This window comes from Phoenix dactylifera, chromosome 4, assembly GCF_009389715.1.
Source record: "Phoenix dactylifera cultivar Barhee BC4 chromosome 4, palm_55x_up_171113_PBpolish2nd_filt_p, whole genome shotgun sequence".
NCBI lineage: Eukaryota > Viridiplantae > Streptophyta > Magnoliopsida > Arecales > Arecaceae > Phoenix > Phoenix dactylifera.
In genome coordinates, this window is record NC_052395.1 from 10,232,609 (window position 1) to 10,251,215 (window position 18,607).

General features: G+C 38.9%; 1 protein-coding gene across 1 annotated transcript; it reads left to right on the forward strand.

The window, feature by feature from the left end:
• The first annotated feature begins 689 nt into the window (after positions 1 to 689).
• On the forward strand, positions 690 to 16,761 carry LOC103722466 (E3 ubiquitin-protein ligase GW2-like). Its single transcript, XM_008813034.3, has 9 exons — positions 690 to 921; positions 1,094 to 1,405; positions 1,596 to 1,647; positions 1,758 to 1,803; positions 1,914 to 1,995; positions 2,216 to 2,372; positions 2,479 to 2,581; positions 13,046 to 13,112; positions 15,923 to 16,761. Exons 2-9 carry the CDS (start codon positions 1,214 to 1,216, stop codon positions 16,454 to 16,456), a joined length of 1,233 nt encoding a protein of 410 aa, XP_008811256.1. The 5' UTR covers positions 690 to 921; positions 1,094 to 1,213; the 3' UTR covers positions 16,457 to 16,761.
• Positions 16,762 to 18,607: the final 1,846 nt, after the last annotated feature.

Consider the following 18,607-nt stretch of genomic DNA (forward strand, 5'->3'; position numbering starts at 1 on the left):
TCGGTGATCGTTATTTGAGGATGACTGTAAATGAATGAATGATAATTAGCTTCACCCAATTAACTCGCGGAAAATAGAAGTTTGACATCAATTAATAGCAAACTCCCACTCTATCTGTTTTAACTCATTTCGAGCAATTAGAATGAGCAATGTTAAATGGCTGTTACAATCTTCACTTTTTACTTTAAAAAATAACTTTCAAAAGTATTGCTAAAAATTTATTTACAGCATTTTTCTTGTTAGTCAAGCTTGTAGGAGGAATACTTGCTAAATCATTTGTTGAGGTCGAAGCCTAGATCTTTGGCCAGACGAAGTACTGAAATTGGGGCTTGCTAAACCGGGAGAAAGAATTTCCATAGATATATTTCTTCAAATGCCAGAAAAAAAAAGTTTACATGCAGTACTTTTCTTTTTGATATATTACATGCAAAATTTTCTGAAAAAATAAATATTCAAGTGATTGGCTGCTCGGACCAGGCCTGACCGGTCCGGTCCGGTCCGGTCCGCACCGGCCGAAATCCCTTTCTAATCCGAGGCCGTACCAATCAAGGATTCAAGATAGAAAGTGTGAGAAACAAAACCCGAGACGAACCGCAGCAGTCGACAGCATGATTAAAAATAAAATAAACAATTCATCACACAGCCACGCACAAGTCCACGTATGAAACCAAGATAAAAACTAAAAACGAAGAAATCTCCTCCAAAGAAAAAAAGACAAAACGGAATAGATAGGCCAGTGAGAAGCAGAGCGAGCGAGCCTCTGAATCCTCTGATACCAAAGAACGTTCCGTATATCTGTCTCGATCCCTCTCATTCCTGATCCTTCCCGTGCCTCCAAGAACCGAGTACGAGGATCCCCGATCGCCTTCGATGGCCCTCCGATCCCTCCGGCCTCTCCCCTCCATATCCGGCAACGACGAGGTACCCCAATCCCTCTCTCGATCCCATCGGAACAAAAGATCTTGAGATCTCTCCTCTTCTCTCGCTTTCTTCGCCGCGGAGCTCGATCCGTTCAAGATTTGGGGCTTCTTGTTCTTGTCCTTCTCCTTCCTCTCTTTTTTATCTCGCGATTCTTTTTCCTATCTGGTTTCAGATCTCAGCAGAGCATTTTGGTTTGATCCGAGGTATGGATTAGGGTTGGGGGATGGAGATGTTGGTTTGGGAGTTGGAGGAGTGACGGAGGGTGGGAAGAGGGTTCTTGTTCTCTTTTGTGATGGGTAATAAGATTGGGAGGAGGAGGCCGGTGGTGGATGAGAAGTACACGAGGCCGCAGGGTCTTTACCAGCATCGAGACGTCGATCACAAGAAACTCAGGAAGCTCATTCTCGAGTCCAAGCTGGCGCCTTGCTACCCTGGGGACGAGGAGAGCAGTCTCGATCTTGAGGAGTGTCCCATCTGCTTTCTGGTCAGATCTCTCTTCGTCCGTTGCTGATGTCCAATCATCGCTCTTTTATTCTTATCACTAATCGACACTTGATAAAATTATATAGACATATATGTATATGTTTAACGGAGTTTTGATTTGTCTCGCTGTGATAGCTGCATGATTGAATTCATTACATCATTCTGATCTTATATTTGAATTTCTTTTCTAGCATTATCCGAGTCTAAATCGCTCAAGATGTTGTATGAAAGGCATATGTACAGGTACTGCCACTTGGCTTTCAATTAGCAAATTATTTTGTGGATTATTTCTTTTATATGAGTTTTTTTTTAAATCGTTTTTTAACAATGTCAAATTGTTGTTCTCGTTGCAGAGTGTTTTCTCCAGATGAAGCCACCTCATTCCACTCGCCCAACACAGTATCCTTTTCTTTTTCTTTTCTTTTATTTTTTTTTTTCTTTTGCTCTATTAGATTTGGACTTGCTCTTTTGTTAAAAAGAAAGGAAAATTAATTTCTTAACACTATTAGGTGTCCCTTTTGCAAAACGTCGAACTATGCTGTGGAATATCGAGGTGCTAGGTCAAAGGAGGAAAAGGGCTTGGAACAAGTAGTAAGTTTGGTGGTTGTTGTCATTTTGTTTTTCTATGAGTTGGAGGAGTTGTTTCGTAGATAAATTGATTCCTATTTTTGCTTATGAGTGCAAGATCTACTCTAGCGTATGTCGTGTTCATCAATGAGTCTATTTATTAATCGGAAAAAGAAATGGTTTACAGTTGTTTTTGCTGGTAAGGGATGAGACTTTCATTCATGTGGGTTTTTGGGAATTACAGGAAGAACAGAGGGTTATAGAAGCACAAATAAGGATGCGACAGCAAGAACTTCAGGATGAAGAGGAAAGAATTCAAAAGAGAAAAGATGCAAGTTCATCAAGCAGGATAATGGCTGCAGAAGTAGAATATCATGATACATCAAATAGCTTGCTTTCAGGTTCAATTAGGGCTCGCTATTATAGATTTTTGTGTAATCTTTTTTTGTTTTGTTTTCTTTCATATATTATCTTTATACATGGTGACTTAGCATTTTTCACTTGCAGTGCCATCTTTGAGATACCCAGCCCAAAGTGATGCATGCATTCCTTCCCAAGGCTCATTAACTGTGCCAGCAAGCAGACAGCCATCACACATGAGGCAAAGCAGGTTTATAGTGAAGCAACTACATGATTATCCACTTCTTTTCCAATTATCTTGTCTAGGCACTTACTTACTCTTCACATAACAACAATATTTTTTATTCAATTTATGTCTGAGCATTACTGCATCTTTTAAATGCCATCTTTATGAGTTTGTGATGAACATTATATATTTATTGTAACTTTGATTCTTTAATATTGCATACTTTGATTGCCAAAGAATTTTGAATTTTGTATTCTAGATTGTATTCAAACTCATCTTCTTCTCACAACAATATTATGCAAAGATAAAGCTAATGGAAACAAAAGTTTGGTCTGAGTTAGGTTGTTCTTTTATATGATTCTCATATATCAGTACAAGCATGACCTGGATAGTATTTTTTTCAGAAAGTAGAGGCTGTGGGATCAAAGTAAGGGCAAACCATGCCTGATTTGTCAGGAAAAAAATACTAAAGGATTCATTCAGCTATCTTTTGTTTAATGCTTATTTCAGATTAAAATGAGAATGTTTATCTTTCTGGAAAGAAAAGAAAAAGAAGAATAGGAAATGAAGAAAGAAGCAAAGGAGATGGAAAAGTGTGCATCCATTTGTAGATTTGAGTGAAACAATAGATAGGGAATTATGAAGGAAGAATAAAGCAGGAGAAGAAAGAGGGTTGGGGGGGGTTTTTTTGTTTTTAGAATGTCTATGTCACTAAATTTCATAATAGTATGAGCCAAAATCATAGTTAAACCCCTAAACATCCCTAATCATAATAACTTAACCTGTGAGCAATTTGTGCATATCATAATTTAAGCAATGTCGGCTCAAATAACTCCATTATAGAACCTTCTGAACGCCTTCTAAAAACACCCCGAATAGATGAAGAAGTACCGGAAGATTCATGAAGTCTGAGCTATGCCCCATCTAACCCTCAATTACATTGTCATTTACTATTATTCAGATCTTGTCGTCAGATTTGCTTGATTGCACTCCAAGTCATAGTTCCACCATTCAATTGCCATGATTTGATGGTGAAGGCTGATTTTCCATGATGCTTTGTGATAAAACCACTAAATCATAACGACAGTTGTTCACATCCTTGGTCTTGATTCTTGATCAAGTGCCAGAAGGTGTATATTGATGGATCCTTCAACGCAAGATGGTATGGTTCACTAGATAATTAAGGTGCAATTAAGATTAATAGAAATTATGAATGTTTATTTTAACAACCATATCTTCTACTGTGTGCTCCTCTTGCAAACTAAGCTTGGTTCTGTAGTGGGTGAATGGCTGGATTTTCAGCAAGCAGCTTTGCTATCCATTGGATCGTTGGCTTCAAAGCATTTGTCCTTTAGAATCATGAAAGTTAGATTCTCATCTGATACGTCGTCAAGTCTTGTATATTAATCCAAAAGATCTTGCTCTATGTAATCTTTATCAGAAATTTCAATATTTAGCATGGAAGTCTTCATCGATCTGATCTTCATTGACTGGTTCTTCAAATCATTGAGTCTACTATGATCTGGTTCTTCACCTTGCTATTGATGACAATGTGATTGAACACAACATATTCTTGTTCATATATTCCCAAATAACAGAGCTAATCTTTCATTTCTTCATTTAGGTATCTATGACCATTTCTTAGTTCGTTGAAGATCATTGCTGTGTTTCATAATATAAAGTGAAGCAATTTAATCCGAGACCTGAATAAGTGTGGTCAAACGCTTTTATTCAGGAAACTGATTAAAATGCACTTAACCCCTTCTTCTTTCATCAAATATCTCAAACCCCATAAAAATGCCCAAAGCATTGTTAATAAGCAACTTAACATAGGATAACTATCGCCAATAATGGCTCATATAAACCATTTCTGGACTCTCCTAACCCTATCAACATTATCCTAAAAATAAATATGAAATGCTAGAAGACTTGCACAAAAAACAAAGCTGTGCCTCATATGAATCCTGAGTACATAAGGTAACCAAGTGAATAGATTTTGTTTGTCGATTGAATCAAATCATGTCATGGGTGTTTTGCTGGGGAAATCTAGGTGATCTCTCACATTGGTAAAGGAATTTGTTGGTGCAACTGTGGAGAAACTACAAAGGTTACAAGATATAGTCAGTTATAAAGCATTTCCATTATGAGATTATGAGTGGCATATGGCCGCCTGATGTTAGTAAGTACATGCAAGTTCATATAAGTGATGATTCAGGTGACTCAGATTCACCAAAAGGATCCATAGATCTTTGCATCTCAACTAGAGAGTTCAACATTACTCACAGTTGGTGCTAGGACAAGGACAAAAGTAAGTCAATTAATTATTTCAATTGGTTCATCTCTTTCTAGCCATTTGTTCAATTTTTGCCAACTTCTGTTTTGATATACCTCAGCCTTTTTATGTCTCATCAGCTTAATAGAGGCCTAATAATTCAAGGCCTAACTTATAACGTCAAAGAACCTATGTGAAATTTAATGAATAAGTGAGCAGACAACTGATTTGTCCACTCAGTAGGTCAAATGCTCAAAAGGGCCCCAGGCCTTTGTAATTCATAACGTAATTATTTGAGTTGTTTGTCTACATTAATGCTTATGGAAATTATTGGGAATCGTTGATTTATGAATTTTAATGACCATATGTTCCCCTTTTTATAAAAAAATTGAATTGACTACATATATACATCTCATGTTAGTTCCACCTTTGATATTTTCTATCACAATTAATTCCCTGAATAAAGTTTAATGTCCACTCGATGACTGAGTGTGGCCATTAGATTGGGTTGGGTCAGGTATGGGTGGGGTTGGATGCTGGTCGCATCAAAAATTTGCCAACTTAAACTCGACCTGTTTGTTAAATATGTCAAAAATTCAAATCACATCAAAAATTTGCTAACCCGAACCTGACCTATTTATTAAACATATCAAAAATTCAGATATGAACCCAGCCTATTTATTAAATTGGTAACTCAACTCGATCCGCATAACCTATTTACTAAATAGGTCAAGTCAGGTTAAATGTGTTAAACATGCTACGAAGATTTTTAACAGATTAAATAGATTTAAATAGGTTAAACAGGTTAAGTAGGTTGGGTTAAATAGGATAGAAACATGTTAAGCAGGTTTTAAATAGGTTAAACATGTCTTAAACGGGTTAAATGGATCCGGTCATGATTTGACCCAATTATTAAATAGGTTAAAATGGGTTACGTCACAACCTAGGACCTCACCCAAAAAGGCTGGTCGAAAAATATTATTTGAATTTTTTAATCCTATATAAGTACCAAAGATCTATCCAGCGAATCCCAATGTGGGACTAAACACACGCCCGCACGGATCCTCACATACTCTCTCTATTTAAGCCCTGACATTCTCGCCAGGCTAAGGGTTCAAATCCATATAAATCTAATCACAAGCACCACGATCATTCCATAGTCAATCCTAATAGATCCGTGTTGCAGTGTCCCCTAGTCCATATAGGTTATGGACCGGGTCCGCTCTGATACTATTTTGTCACAACCCAGGACCTCACTCAAAAAAGCTAGTCGGAAGATATTATTTGGATTTCTTGATTTTATATAAGTACCCAAGGTCTACCCAACGAATAACCGATGTGGGACTAAACACACGCCCGCACGGGTCCTCACAGGTTAAACTGATCAAAAGTCTACATTTGAACCTAACCCATTTAATAAACGGCTCTAGACGGGTTAACCAGTTTATGACCCAAACTCATTTATGTCAAATCCGAATCTGCTTAAAGCAGGTTGTTTTTGGGTTGGGCTGACAGGTTGAGTCATAAATTGTGACCCCTATAATAACTGACGTGGGCAAAAAAAGGCCCACAAGAAAATTGCTAACCAACTCTTTGTCCATTGTGAAGTAGAATTACAGTTGATAGCAGTTTTGAGATGTTGAATGGTAGAACTCAATTGATACCCTCTTTACCCACCCATTTTGTTAAGGGAAAGTTTTGACATGAGAGCTAGTAAATTGGTACATTGACTAATATTGACTTGTCTTATTAATTACACATCTCAAAATGATAATTCCCAACCAGCTAAGCAACAGCTGATTTTCTCAACCTTTAGGTCGTCATGCTACTTTTTAATTCTGATTTTGATACAAAGTCCTTTTCTATAAGGAAAATATTTATTCATGATATTATAGAAAGTAAGAGTCAAGTAAATAACCATTTTCCACTGTCAACACCCCACTGTCAATACCCCTTAAAAGTAGAAGAGCGAGAAAAGGCAAAAATAAAAAGAAAGCAATCAATTGGAAGGTAAGGACAAGGAGTGTAGAAAGCTATGGTTGTCATCATGGTGTGGCTGATCATGATTGCAAAGCAAAGAAAAAAAGATCGCCATTGTCCAGAGTATGATAACACTTGTTTGGGGTGGAAAGGTATTGATGCAAGCAGAGAAGATATATCTTAAAGACATGCTGCATAAGAAGTAAGCTTGTTGCTTAGTGAATGAAAGAGTAGGTCGCATCCTCAGACTTGTAGATATGAGAGAGGATATGTGAAGTTATGAACAGATTATAGGGGAAATTAATAAAGGGAGTTGAAGTTTTCCATTTCCTTGACTAATAATATGTTTCTCTTTTGAAATTTTAAAAAATAAAAATAGAGTAGAAAAGAGTCTTGTCAAACCTCACTTTCTTAACGACTGAATAAACATTAATGAGCTTCTAAGAGTTTCAACTTTTGAGTCCAATGAAACGAATATTAAGTCTCATCCAAGTTTTGCACAAATTTGCTACAAGGGTTCATTACAAATACTCTCTATTAGAGACAATTAAGGGTGGAAAAGTTGGTTTGCAAGGATGCCAGATTTTTGACTTGGATGTGGAACAATATGGACCTGCCTTAGTTATGTTACTTGTCAATATTGTTGATTCATTAGCACCCTCTGACCATTGCTATGGAAAGAAGAAACTAAGAAATTAAAGATTGCCAGGTTTTTTGCTAACTATGATTTGCTAAGTAGGGGTGCAGGTCCCTTGTCTCACAAGCAGTTTGGTGTCGTCGTTTTGTGTAACATATCTCTTAATGCAACAACAACAATTATGTGATTTTACAAGTTGACACCCAAATTTAGGGAAAATCTTGACACCTTATGCTTGTGAATTGTGATAACTTTCAAAATAGAGTTGACCACAGGGATGAAGTGGTTGTGTCATTGCAACAGGATGTGCTAAAGGTAGAGGAAATAAGGAGTGCACCATTATGAATTGCTTAATTTAATCTGATTTAGTACAAGGTTTTTATATATGTGCCTATGTCTGCTAGCACGTACCTTGGTGGGCTAGTACTGGCATTGAGTCATCGTGACACTTACTAAATCCTTTCAATTGAAAAAGATTTTTATTTTTTTACATATCTTTATTTTATATATTTTTTATCAGTGGCATGATATGGCATGTGCACTGCTAGCCTAAAGATGTAAGTGGAGCCAAAGTGGAGGAGAAGAAAGGGCCCCATGGAGGTAGCAAAGAATGAGTAGGATAGTAGCATAGAATAGAACCAGGAGCATTATCAAATTGATTGATGACACGGGCAACATATGCAATGTTGAGTAGAGGTATAGTCAAGTCCAACGAGCCAACAATACTGAGCGAGATTATGAAGTGGGTCATTTTCTGTACGATAAAACTTCCGATGAAGCTCCATCAGTGTGTCAATTATGGGCGGGTTGACCATATAAGCAGAACTGATCAAGTTAGAGGTGTGCTTTTGTGGTTATAATAGGTACCCCTTAGGATGGTAAGCAATGTCAGGACACAAGAAGTAATGAATAGGGCCGAGGTCCTATATCTCAAAATTTCTTTGAAGATGCTGCGTCAAATGCAGGATAGTCAAAGAGGCATCACTAGTAATCAAGGAGAAAACCAGCAGGGTGATATGGTACCATTGATACCATACTGTTTGGACCCAAAACTGGTGTTGATGCGGGTGTTGGGATGCTGAAACCATCCATGCTGGTACATATAGGTTGACTGGTCCAACCAGTCTGTAATGTTTTCCATTCTTTTTTGTCACTTTTGTACATACCATCATACCAATACCATACCATTTCAATGGAAAAACCGAAAAACACTATGGCATTCGGATAGTAAGTTGAACATCTATAGCAAGGTGATGATTCCATGAGATTTTTATAATGCAATGAGGCCAATATACCCAGGATAATCTAGAAGCATCCTATAGGGAATTCATATAGGATGCAACAAGTGATTGTTGAGTGGCTAAAGTGGTCACACAAAGCAAATTTATGCAAACACAATTCTCACATAGGATGCAACATGCAGTTGTTGAGTAGCTAAACTGGGCACCACAAAGCAAGTTTATGCAAACGAGTACAACCAGAGCCTATGCAACAAGTCACCAAATACTTGCCGTGCATCCAAACACGTAAACTATTGGTGGGATGCAGTGTCACATATGGCCAAGCTCATGCATAGCGTTTGATCATGGAGCCCTTGCACTTACGTGGAGCTTTGATGGCGACTTGTATGGCGAGGCAGCAATCAAGCTGCAAACTTGGCACCCAGATACTGAAGTTTGATTTTTGTGACAATTTGTTAGACACTTGGTGGGTGTCATGGGCAGGTAACCTTGCTATTGAGATGAAGAAGCTTGAGGGATCTGGCAACACACAAATAAAGGAATGCCTTGAATGAAGTCAAACTGATCTTAGATTGCAAAGCTAAGCACAGATTTAAAGTTGAAAGCTTAGCCTTAGAAAATGAAGGTGTGGAACTGAGGGTGTTTAGTTGAAGGGAGGAGCTGTGAGCTCAATAATGGTTGGTTGCTGGTTTGATCCAGAATTGATAGATGTGAGCTTGCCGAGGTCGAGAAGAGTCCACTAATGTTTGTCACTAATGGGGTCCATGACCTGTTTGGTGATGTTTGCTACGGATGGTTGGGACTTGTCCAACATTAGTGGAGCACAAGAGCTCAAGGAGGTGGCTGGACCAAGCATAAATGACTCAATCGATGTCCATGGCATTGATGGATCTTACCATGGCTCTGATATGATGTAACAAGAAGTGCTGGGCTTGGACAGAATATGGTCATGTCTTTATCCTAAGGGCTATAGAACTATCTCTGGCAAGCATTAAACCGTCGAACTACCGACTCTATAAGCGACTGCCCTCTATTAGGGCATAGCCCAAGCATAGATGCAATAGGATTATAGTCACCTATGATGAGAAGACATCAATAATATATACGTAAAGAATTGGTATATAATAAGTTCATAACTAGAATAATACATATAAGCTAGATATCTTAACAGCCTGGTTTCATAAATTTCAAAGACAGCAAAATGCGATGGACTTAAAAATCAAATTAATTGCTAGCTATCTTTTTACAACTCAACCAAGAACATTGTCCTCTGGTACCTATGAATCTGTACTGAAGTAAGTCGAAGGTGTTGAAAAGTTGAAGATGTTTCCCGCTATCATTTTCACATTGTAGATTTTTGTAGACTGATGTTGATAGAGTGGAGGTAGCTAGACATATTCTCGGAGTCAACTTATGGAAAAAAGTTTTAAACTGGTCTCCTATAGAGATTGGATTACATAAAGCAAGCCTGTTTACACCCCTGTAGACTTTAATGTTGGAGATGACTTGGGAAGCATTGAAAGACCAACAAATAAGTTATAAATTGATGAGAGTCTTTGGCATTCTTCTACCATTCATGACCTCAGCTAGTTAAAAATACACCAAGAAAACTGATGTAGTTTAGGTGTGGACAAGGTTCAGATTTGATACTGATAATTTTTTGAGTTTAAGTTTTTTGCTGTTTTATTGAGTCTAAAGGAGATGTTTCCTGTAATATCAGAAGAAGATTATGTGTCTTCTATTTTCTCGTGATATCAGGGCTGTATTTTGTAGTAGGTTTTGTGTCATATTTTGAGTAGAAATGTTATCTACAAGTTTAGCTTCTGGTCAAATTGAGTTAGGAAAGTGTTTTTTACTGGGATTTTGCTTTTTGGTGATGTTGATGTCCGTCTTTGTTAAGTTTCATAGACATGACATTTTTCTAATTTTAGAAGGTTTGAGATCAAGGTTTGTTGTACGGGCCCGAATTAGGCAATACATGGTATACCGTATCGGTACCGGTACGGGTGGCATACCGATACTTGGTAAGCCAAAAAAATTCTGTACTATGCTGTATTAGCATGTGCTGGTGTGGCACTGGTACGAGTTCGGTACCAAGACGGCAAACCTTGAGATTATTACTTTTTTTTTTGTTCTCTTCTTTCTTTCTAAGTAAAATTTCTAGAGGTATCCTAGTAATTTGGGGAAAATATTTAGTTAGTTTGATTGTGTCTTTAGCTATAAAAGGAGGAGATTGATGGTGCAACGGCAGTTTTGATGATTAATAGAACAAAAATTAAAGACTTTCCATATTTTCTTATCCTCTTCTTCTCATCTTTTGCCTTGAGGATTGGCCCCAGATAATAAGGCCACCCCAAGAACATATTTGTTTTCTCCCTTTTTTTTTCCAGCAATCTGAATTTATTCCCAGAATTTTTGCTTATCCGAAATAAATTTTAGATCCTACAATTTTGTATATTCAATCAACCTAGAACATTTTTACTTTGAAATCCTCATTTCTGTACCATAATATATATGCTCAAGGCTAAGGGATTGTATACAAACAGAGTAGACATTTCATATTTGAAAGTTCTTTAGATGTAGTTTGTAGCTATTTTTTGATTAATGTTCAACTATTAGTATTGTACACATGCTGAAATTAAAGTAGCTTGTGAGCAAGAGTTAAATGTTGTTGCAAGGTTAATCATAAAAGTAGAATTTTGAGTCCTGGCATGCACTGATTATATGAGTTGGAGTCACCTTCTATTAAGATGAATCTGTCATGAGATGCTTTATGGTGCTCTTTTCTTTTCTTTTTTGGGTACCACGGCGGCTCACACATATCACACATAACAAGTGTGAGCGCGGCCAACAAAATCAAAAAAAGAAAATCAGATAGTGGCTTCGCGGACCTATGGTTGGTCCAGACAAAATCACCAGAGTGATGAGCCGCGAAGGAGGCAACCCAGTCCACGGCGTCGTTGGCTTCCTTATAAACATGCGTGGCTTGATAGGAGCCACACTCTCCCAACAGTCTGCGAATGTCGCGGAGTAGGGGACTCTCACCATCCGCGCCCCCCTAACCCCGGATCCAGTCGATCATCGCATAGCCGAATTTCTATCAAGGAATAGGTAGTCAGCACCCAGGACAAGTCTCGCATAAGTGATGCCTTCCCATGCAGCTTTGAGCTCAGCGCCGACGACGGATGTGTCAAAAATCCTCCGACCCCCTGTCGCCACCAGCCTGACCCCATGGTTCTGATGACAAATCCCACTCCGCCACAGCCGCCTTCCTAACCAACACTACCGTCAAAGTTCGCCTTGAGAAAACCAGGGGTGGGGGCTCCTAAAAGACAAACACTATACTGGATGCTACAAGAGCAGAGTAGGAGTCCCAGATTTTCCTAGCCGACCCAACAGACGATGACTAAATGATGCCGATGACCTCCGCCACGTGCCTGATAGCTCTGTCCGCCACCACCCTTATGGTGTTGTTTTCTGATATGTCATTTGTGGTGAGAGGCCGTGCTTATCTTGAGAGAACAAGTTGCATAGAAACAACTTCCATGAGGAGGTTAAGAATAAGAGTCTTGCTGACATAATCCTATGACTACAAGGTCACCTTATGTTGGAGAAAAGACCAACTTAGGTTGGCTTCTTTGGAATATGGCTTTAGCTTGAGATCAAACTTGGTTTATTGGTCATTATATTACTTTGAGGTCATAGCTTGTGTATATATGAGAGTAATCAGTTTGACCTTTCCTACTGACTAAGAGCACCAAAAGGAGCTCTTAGCTTGCCATATTTGTCCATGATCTTGCCATCTCTAAATTATTTTCTCTTTTTCCTCCTTTCTTCTTCTCCTCATCTCATTGCCCTTAAAGCTTTATTGCTCTGTCACCATAATAAATTTAGAGAGAATTTGGCTTCTGCTCCAACAATCTTGAATGAAAGAGCTACTTATTTCAAGGATAGAAGGGCATATCTCTCATAGTTAATGGCTGTTTAGAATCTTTAGAGTGTTGTCTTTGTCATTTTTGCATCATTTTGCCTCTTTTGGATATCTGATATTGTATTTTAGGCTTGTTTCTGTGTCCGCTGCTTTCATGGAAATAGCTATTGGTGCTTGTCTTTGCTGTATATGTAATTTTTGGTTGGTTAGCTGTGTTTTGCTGTCTCAACGTGCTAGGTACCTTAGTCAATTTGTATTCCTACTCCACTTATCACTTAAGGTAGCAATTCATTATTTTCCTGTTTTATTATTATCCCAGACAACTATAACCATACACCTTAATTATTAGACATGACATCTATGGGTAGTATAATTCGATCAGGTATTTATTTATGATGTTAATAGAACTGCTGCCTGTGAATTGCAGGGAAGATAACTTTGACATGGATCTTGAAGACATAATGGTCATGGAAGCCATATGGCTTTCTATTCAGGTAATGTTTAATTTTACTTTTTCAGAATTTATAGGAGACCACTTATTGTATTATCTATTTCTGGAAGAAGCTCATCGATTCTAGAATGCTCCAGATGTTGATGAGCATGTTTTTAAAAGACATATTGCTGAATCAAATACATGTTATGGGAGCAACATATAAGTAGAATAATTGTTTATGTATTTCAATTATATTTTTTCTATTGACATGGTGTTTTTGTATTCTTAAAAGCAAACAAAAAGTGGCATGATGTATACTTTAGGGCATTTTGCATGTTAAAGAAAAGGGGTACTCGATTTAGTTTCTTACTTGGTCTTTCTTTTGTTGGCTGTTGAAGTAGCATTATCTCACAATTTGCATAGTTTCTTTCTTGCTTTTTTGCTTCTAGTTTCTACTGTATTTTGCCCGGGTCTTTTCTTTTTCATGATTCACCTATAAAAACATCTAGTTTTCCACTTTTGGTTTTCATCTCTCGTCTATGATTTTTTAATCCTAAAGTTTCAACAAGTACTGATAGTGAAGTACAAACTAAATATGTCACTGACCACTCTTGTATACCACTGCAATTGTCAGTTGGTGACATAAATCTATAGTGCTTTGTATCAGGAAAATCTGTGGTAAGCTGCTAGTTCTTCAGCTCGTACAGAATTATTTTTTAATTTATCTTTGTAAGGATACCTTGGGAGCACTTTTTCTGGCATGTCTGTCTGCATATTTGTTGGCCTATCTTAAGATCCCTGTACGAAATCTCTTCTTGAGTGATGTTGTTCTTCTGCAATATTTTTCAGAAGCCATGGACATCTCTTCCAAGAATTATTTGTCATACTCCTTTGAGACCTAGTTGGTTTGTTTTAACCAACACAGCTAACATACCATCTCAGATTTAACTTAAATATCATTTTCGAAAAAGCTCATGGTATACGATCTCTTGATAATTAGGCTGGTATTTTGCTAGAACTTCTATAAACAATTCTTTTAAGTCAACTTTAACACCTAGAGCATGTGACAGTGGGATCTTAAAGTAGGAGACTTTTCTTTTTGCTGGATGGAGCTGGTTGAGTTGATGCTATATGCATTATCACAATTACATAATTACTATTGCATGTGTAATTTGATTGCAAGTTTTGCAATATGTGATTGCCCGTCTGACATAATACTCATATAACACATGGTTCTGCAATATCTCCATATTCACAGACTATACATAGAATCTGATTAGTACAAGATATACAACTATATACAACCCATATGTCCTAGCTGATGATGGATTCTAAAATTTTTGTTCTGTGGCATGAAAATTCTCAATCTTCAGACTATAGTAGTTTACTGAAGTGAGATTTTGAAAATTGTAAATGGCCAAACCAAGTATGCTGACTCTGACGTGCTTATGATCAAGAGAAAATGGGTTACTGGCTAACCAAATAATGCTCTTGTACTCAGTACAGCAGTTAGCAATTTGCTCAGCATACCATGTATATAGAAGTGAGTATAGAAATTGTATATAACAAGTTAAATGAAGTTGATCTCAATGTGGTTCTTGTGCACAAGGGAATGGATTATTGGCTAGGTAAGTAGTACTGCTATCACAATTCAGTGGGGCATCAGCATCAATGGTAATGAGCTATTAAGACTTGGCATTTCCCCATCACTATGGCATATGTTTTGATGCTTTCACTTTCAGTTGGTGAGATGTTTTCTTGCTTGTTGCTCTTATAAAAGAGAGCATTTCTTTTAAGGAAACAGAAGCAGGTGTTAAGTTGTTGAATCGCCACTACAATCATAACCATTTCTCATGAGGTTTAATATTCTTTGATTCTCAAATGATGTTTAAGTATATAAAAGGTTAATTTTTCTTTCAGGACCTTCCTCGTTGATAGATTTGCTTCTTTCATTATTCTGTGATCAAAATTCAAAAAGCTAGCTTTAAGTTACATAGAAGCATGCCTTATGTGCCTCATGTTGGTCATTAGTTTTAGAAACCTACAAGATTACGCATATTTGGAATGCCAGTGTAATAATTTTAGATGATATGCTTGTTCCTGCAGTGACCTATTTGTAATGATTGCTAGGATAGAAGTTTACTATCCTTTTCATTATAGTTTCACTCAGAATTATGCCGTATCTTAGTTTCATAAAATGGCAATATGCCATCAGTTCTATTTATAAATAATTGAGCATGGATATGACCAGCTCTAAGCAATTGATATGACAGCAATGGGAGTTTCGAGTCAATATTGGAGTCTAGATGACTAGGTCTTTATTTGATCAAGAGCTTTAATCTTTCTGTTGGCCAGATCTTGTTTCTACTTGCTACTTGTCAGGAAAAATCAATATGGGAAAAATAGCAGCTGTCGAGTTCCAATTAACTACTGTAGCTGAAGATAAACTAAATAATCCACTACTGACATGCCGACACCTTCAGCAATTCTCTCTTACTGTGAAGCATCGCTGAATTGCCTTTGCTCTCTTCGACAGATTGCAAAACATCCCAAGACTCACTACCTAATGTCTTAAAATAGCAATTTTATTTTCTTTCTATTGCAGCTGTTTCTTTTTTTTTTTTGTATTTTCCAATAATATGCAGCAGGTGTTGATTGTTGAACTTGTTATTGAGTGTTGATCGTGTAGCTTAGTCCAGTACAAAGCTGTGGGGAAAGCAACTTGTTGCATCTTGACTAGTAAAAATTGGACCACCCCTAGTGTTCTTTAACAGAAACTGAATTTGATATAACCAACACTTTTGAGGAAAAAATTTCTCTCTATTACTTCCCAAGGATTCTTTATCTAACAGAATGCTTCTGCTCAAACAGGAGAGAGGAGGCCAAAGGAATCTGGCATGTGGCCACAGATTATCAGGTGATTGTCGTGATTCCCATCCAATAGTTCGAACAGAAGCTTCGCCTTCTGGTGGCCTTGCATGTGCAGTTGCTGCACTGGCCGAGCATCAGCACATGAACAGGGATTCTACTTTTCTGGCCGGAAGCAATGCCCCAGTTTTCAGCACATCAAGGCAGCTGAGCAGCTTACCTGTGGGAGACAACAGGATTGTGGAGAACTATCAGTCTGAGAAGTGGCCTGATGTGTCATCGAACTGTGGGAAAATGATAGGAAGGGAGGATGGTGATTGGGCAATGGACCACAGGTCAGATTTCGCTGAGGTAGGGACCAGCTATGCTAGCTCTGCTGTTGCAGTAGATGCAGGAGCTGCGCTTTCCGGAGGTGCTACTATGGCTGCAGGCCACCTTCCTCCTGAGAGTTTCGAGGAGCAAATGATGCTGGCTATGGCTGTTTCACTAGCAGAGGCTCGAGCAAGGACACACCCACAAGGACTGACCTGGATGTAGGGTTGCGTTGGCAGTAGGAATTTGCCTTCTCTTCACACTATTCCTTGAGTAAGGTCATTGTTTTTTTTCTTCTTCCGCTTTCTTTCTTTTTCCCTTCTAGATAGTTGTCATTTTCTTAATCCAGGTACTGTTGATTTTCATTATACGTGGCTTTCACATATGTATGTAAAAAAGGTTCAGGTAGGGAGGGGATAAATGTGGAGGTAGAAATTGGACTGCTGTTGGATAGACAGGAAAATTTGAGTTTACCAGCTAATGCAATGCGGAATAGTTCGTTGCATCCTTTAATTTTGATTTCTCTAAAAGGTCTGTTTGTTAAGTTCAAATATAGGGTAGTTTGATCTTTTTTTTTTTCCTTTTTAATTTTCAATCAAACAAGCTAGTCTAATATCAGCCGAGGGCATTGTTATGTGATTTGTAAATCTGCATGGTTAGGTTTGTATTTGTAATCTTTTTCTTCTTGTTAAGGTTTGTTTGTTTTCTTCATTGTGAGTTTTCTGTGTTTGAAATTAGGTTAATATAATTTGGCGAAATGGTTGGGTGCACTGCTCTTATGCTTGATGATGTTTGAAGTTTGAACTCATGATATATGTTTTTTCCCGCCTCAACAACTCATGATAGTTTCAGGTCGCATTAGGAAATGATTCGCAGTTGCGATATGGAGGATATAAAAGTAATATAGAGCAGCAAATGCCAGGAATAGTCCAACAAAAATTTAAAATTGTAACATTGCTAGTATTCATGTATGGAGCTAAATGGTATTGGGGGTGGTAAAAATTGAATCCAAATTATTAAAAAAAATCCTAGAACAATACCTGTTGTGGTTCAAATTTGGCCCGAGGGTGACCATGCCGGTGGAGTCGAGGAAGCCGCCGGTGGTTGAAAAGGAAAGACGGAAGCTACCTCCTACGCGACGGCCGCGAACTTGCACAAAGCCTCACCGGTGTTTTCGGTGATGGCCCTCCGACGATCAAGTTAGAGTAGGATAAATTTGGTCCAGCCAAAGGTCCCTTAGAAATTAACTGACCGAGCTATTTATAGTTTCGGTGGAGTGGCCCAGGTGGTAGAGGTATTGTCAGCCCTTATCATGAGGGGGCGTGGCTTTGAGCCGGATGGCGAGCAGCTCAGGTTGGCTGGTGACGTGCGGTACAATCCGTTCTTGAGAACGGTAGGGTATTGATAGTCACGACAGGGTATGGCAGGAGTAGTCAAGGTGTCGTCTGACTGCTGTTGGCCGGTTATGGAGACATGACACAGTAGTGTGGTGAAGTACGGCCATGTAAGTGGGCGTAGGCCCGCACATGGGTGTGGTCGTGGCGAGGCCGAGCTCGTTAAGTAGTCGTGTCATGTGTTTGATGAGATCGGCTTAGCGGGTGCTGGAAGTAGCTCGGCTTTCCGGATTCCGAGATGTGCTCGATGGAGCGCTCCGAGCTTAAGGGTCGGAACGTATCGCTGAGGTTGGCGCCCTGAGCTTGGTCGGGGCGTGTCGACGATTGTCTAAAGGTACCCCAAGCTTGGTCGGGGGAGTCGGCGAATGTCTGGAGTTGGTGAAGCTTTTGGCGGAGTCCCGAGGACGAGCTGGCCCTGGGCCGAAGTGAAGATTCAGTCGGCCGTCGTTGATGTTTACTGGGCCGAAACTGGGCGGCCTTTTGGTTGTGGGTTGGACGATCCATTTTTTCCTCTATCATTTGTCCCCCACTTTCGAGGTCGAGCTGCCTTGTGGCTCGGACGATGGAAGTAGTCAGACTCCCGATCGTCCAGCGCTTCAGTTACATAAGCAAAAAGAAGTGCGTATCAAACTGGATATGCTTTGGCGCACTTCTTGGCTGAGAGCTTGACGTCGGACTTGGGACGTCTAAGCTACCAAATTTTCTGGGATGGAATTTGCTACAGAAATTTTCCAGGGTTCCATGTGGGCGTTCCTGGAGAGTTGTTGGATCGGGATGAGAAGGGTTTCAACCATTAATTTCCCGTCCCTCGAAGCGTTTCGTCTGACGGAACATGAGGAGTTGGCCATTAATGCTCCATTCCCCGAAACGTCTCATTCAGCGGAAGGAGGGAGGTCAATCATCAATATTTTGAGCTCCAGAGCGCCCTCCATAATGGTCAGCATTTGGTGAGGCGATTCAGAGAGATTTGTTGAGGCCGTCT

Coding starts and splice junctions, on each gene's coding strand:
- LOC103722466 (XM_008813034.3), top strand. CDS start 1,214: ATGGGTAATAAGATTGGGAGGAGGAGGCCGGTGGTGGATGAGAAGTAC. Junction 2,373..2,478: donor ATCAAATAGCTTGCTTTCAG/GTTCAATTAGGG, acceptor TTTCACTTGCAG/TGCCATCTTTGAGATACCCA. Junction 13,113..15,922: donor CCATATGGCTTTCTATTCAG/GTAATGTTTAAT, acceptor CTGCTCAAACAG/GAGAGAGGAGGCCAAAGGAA.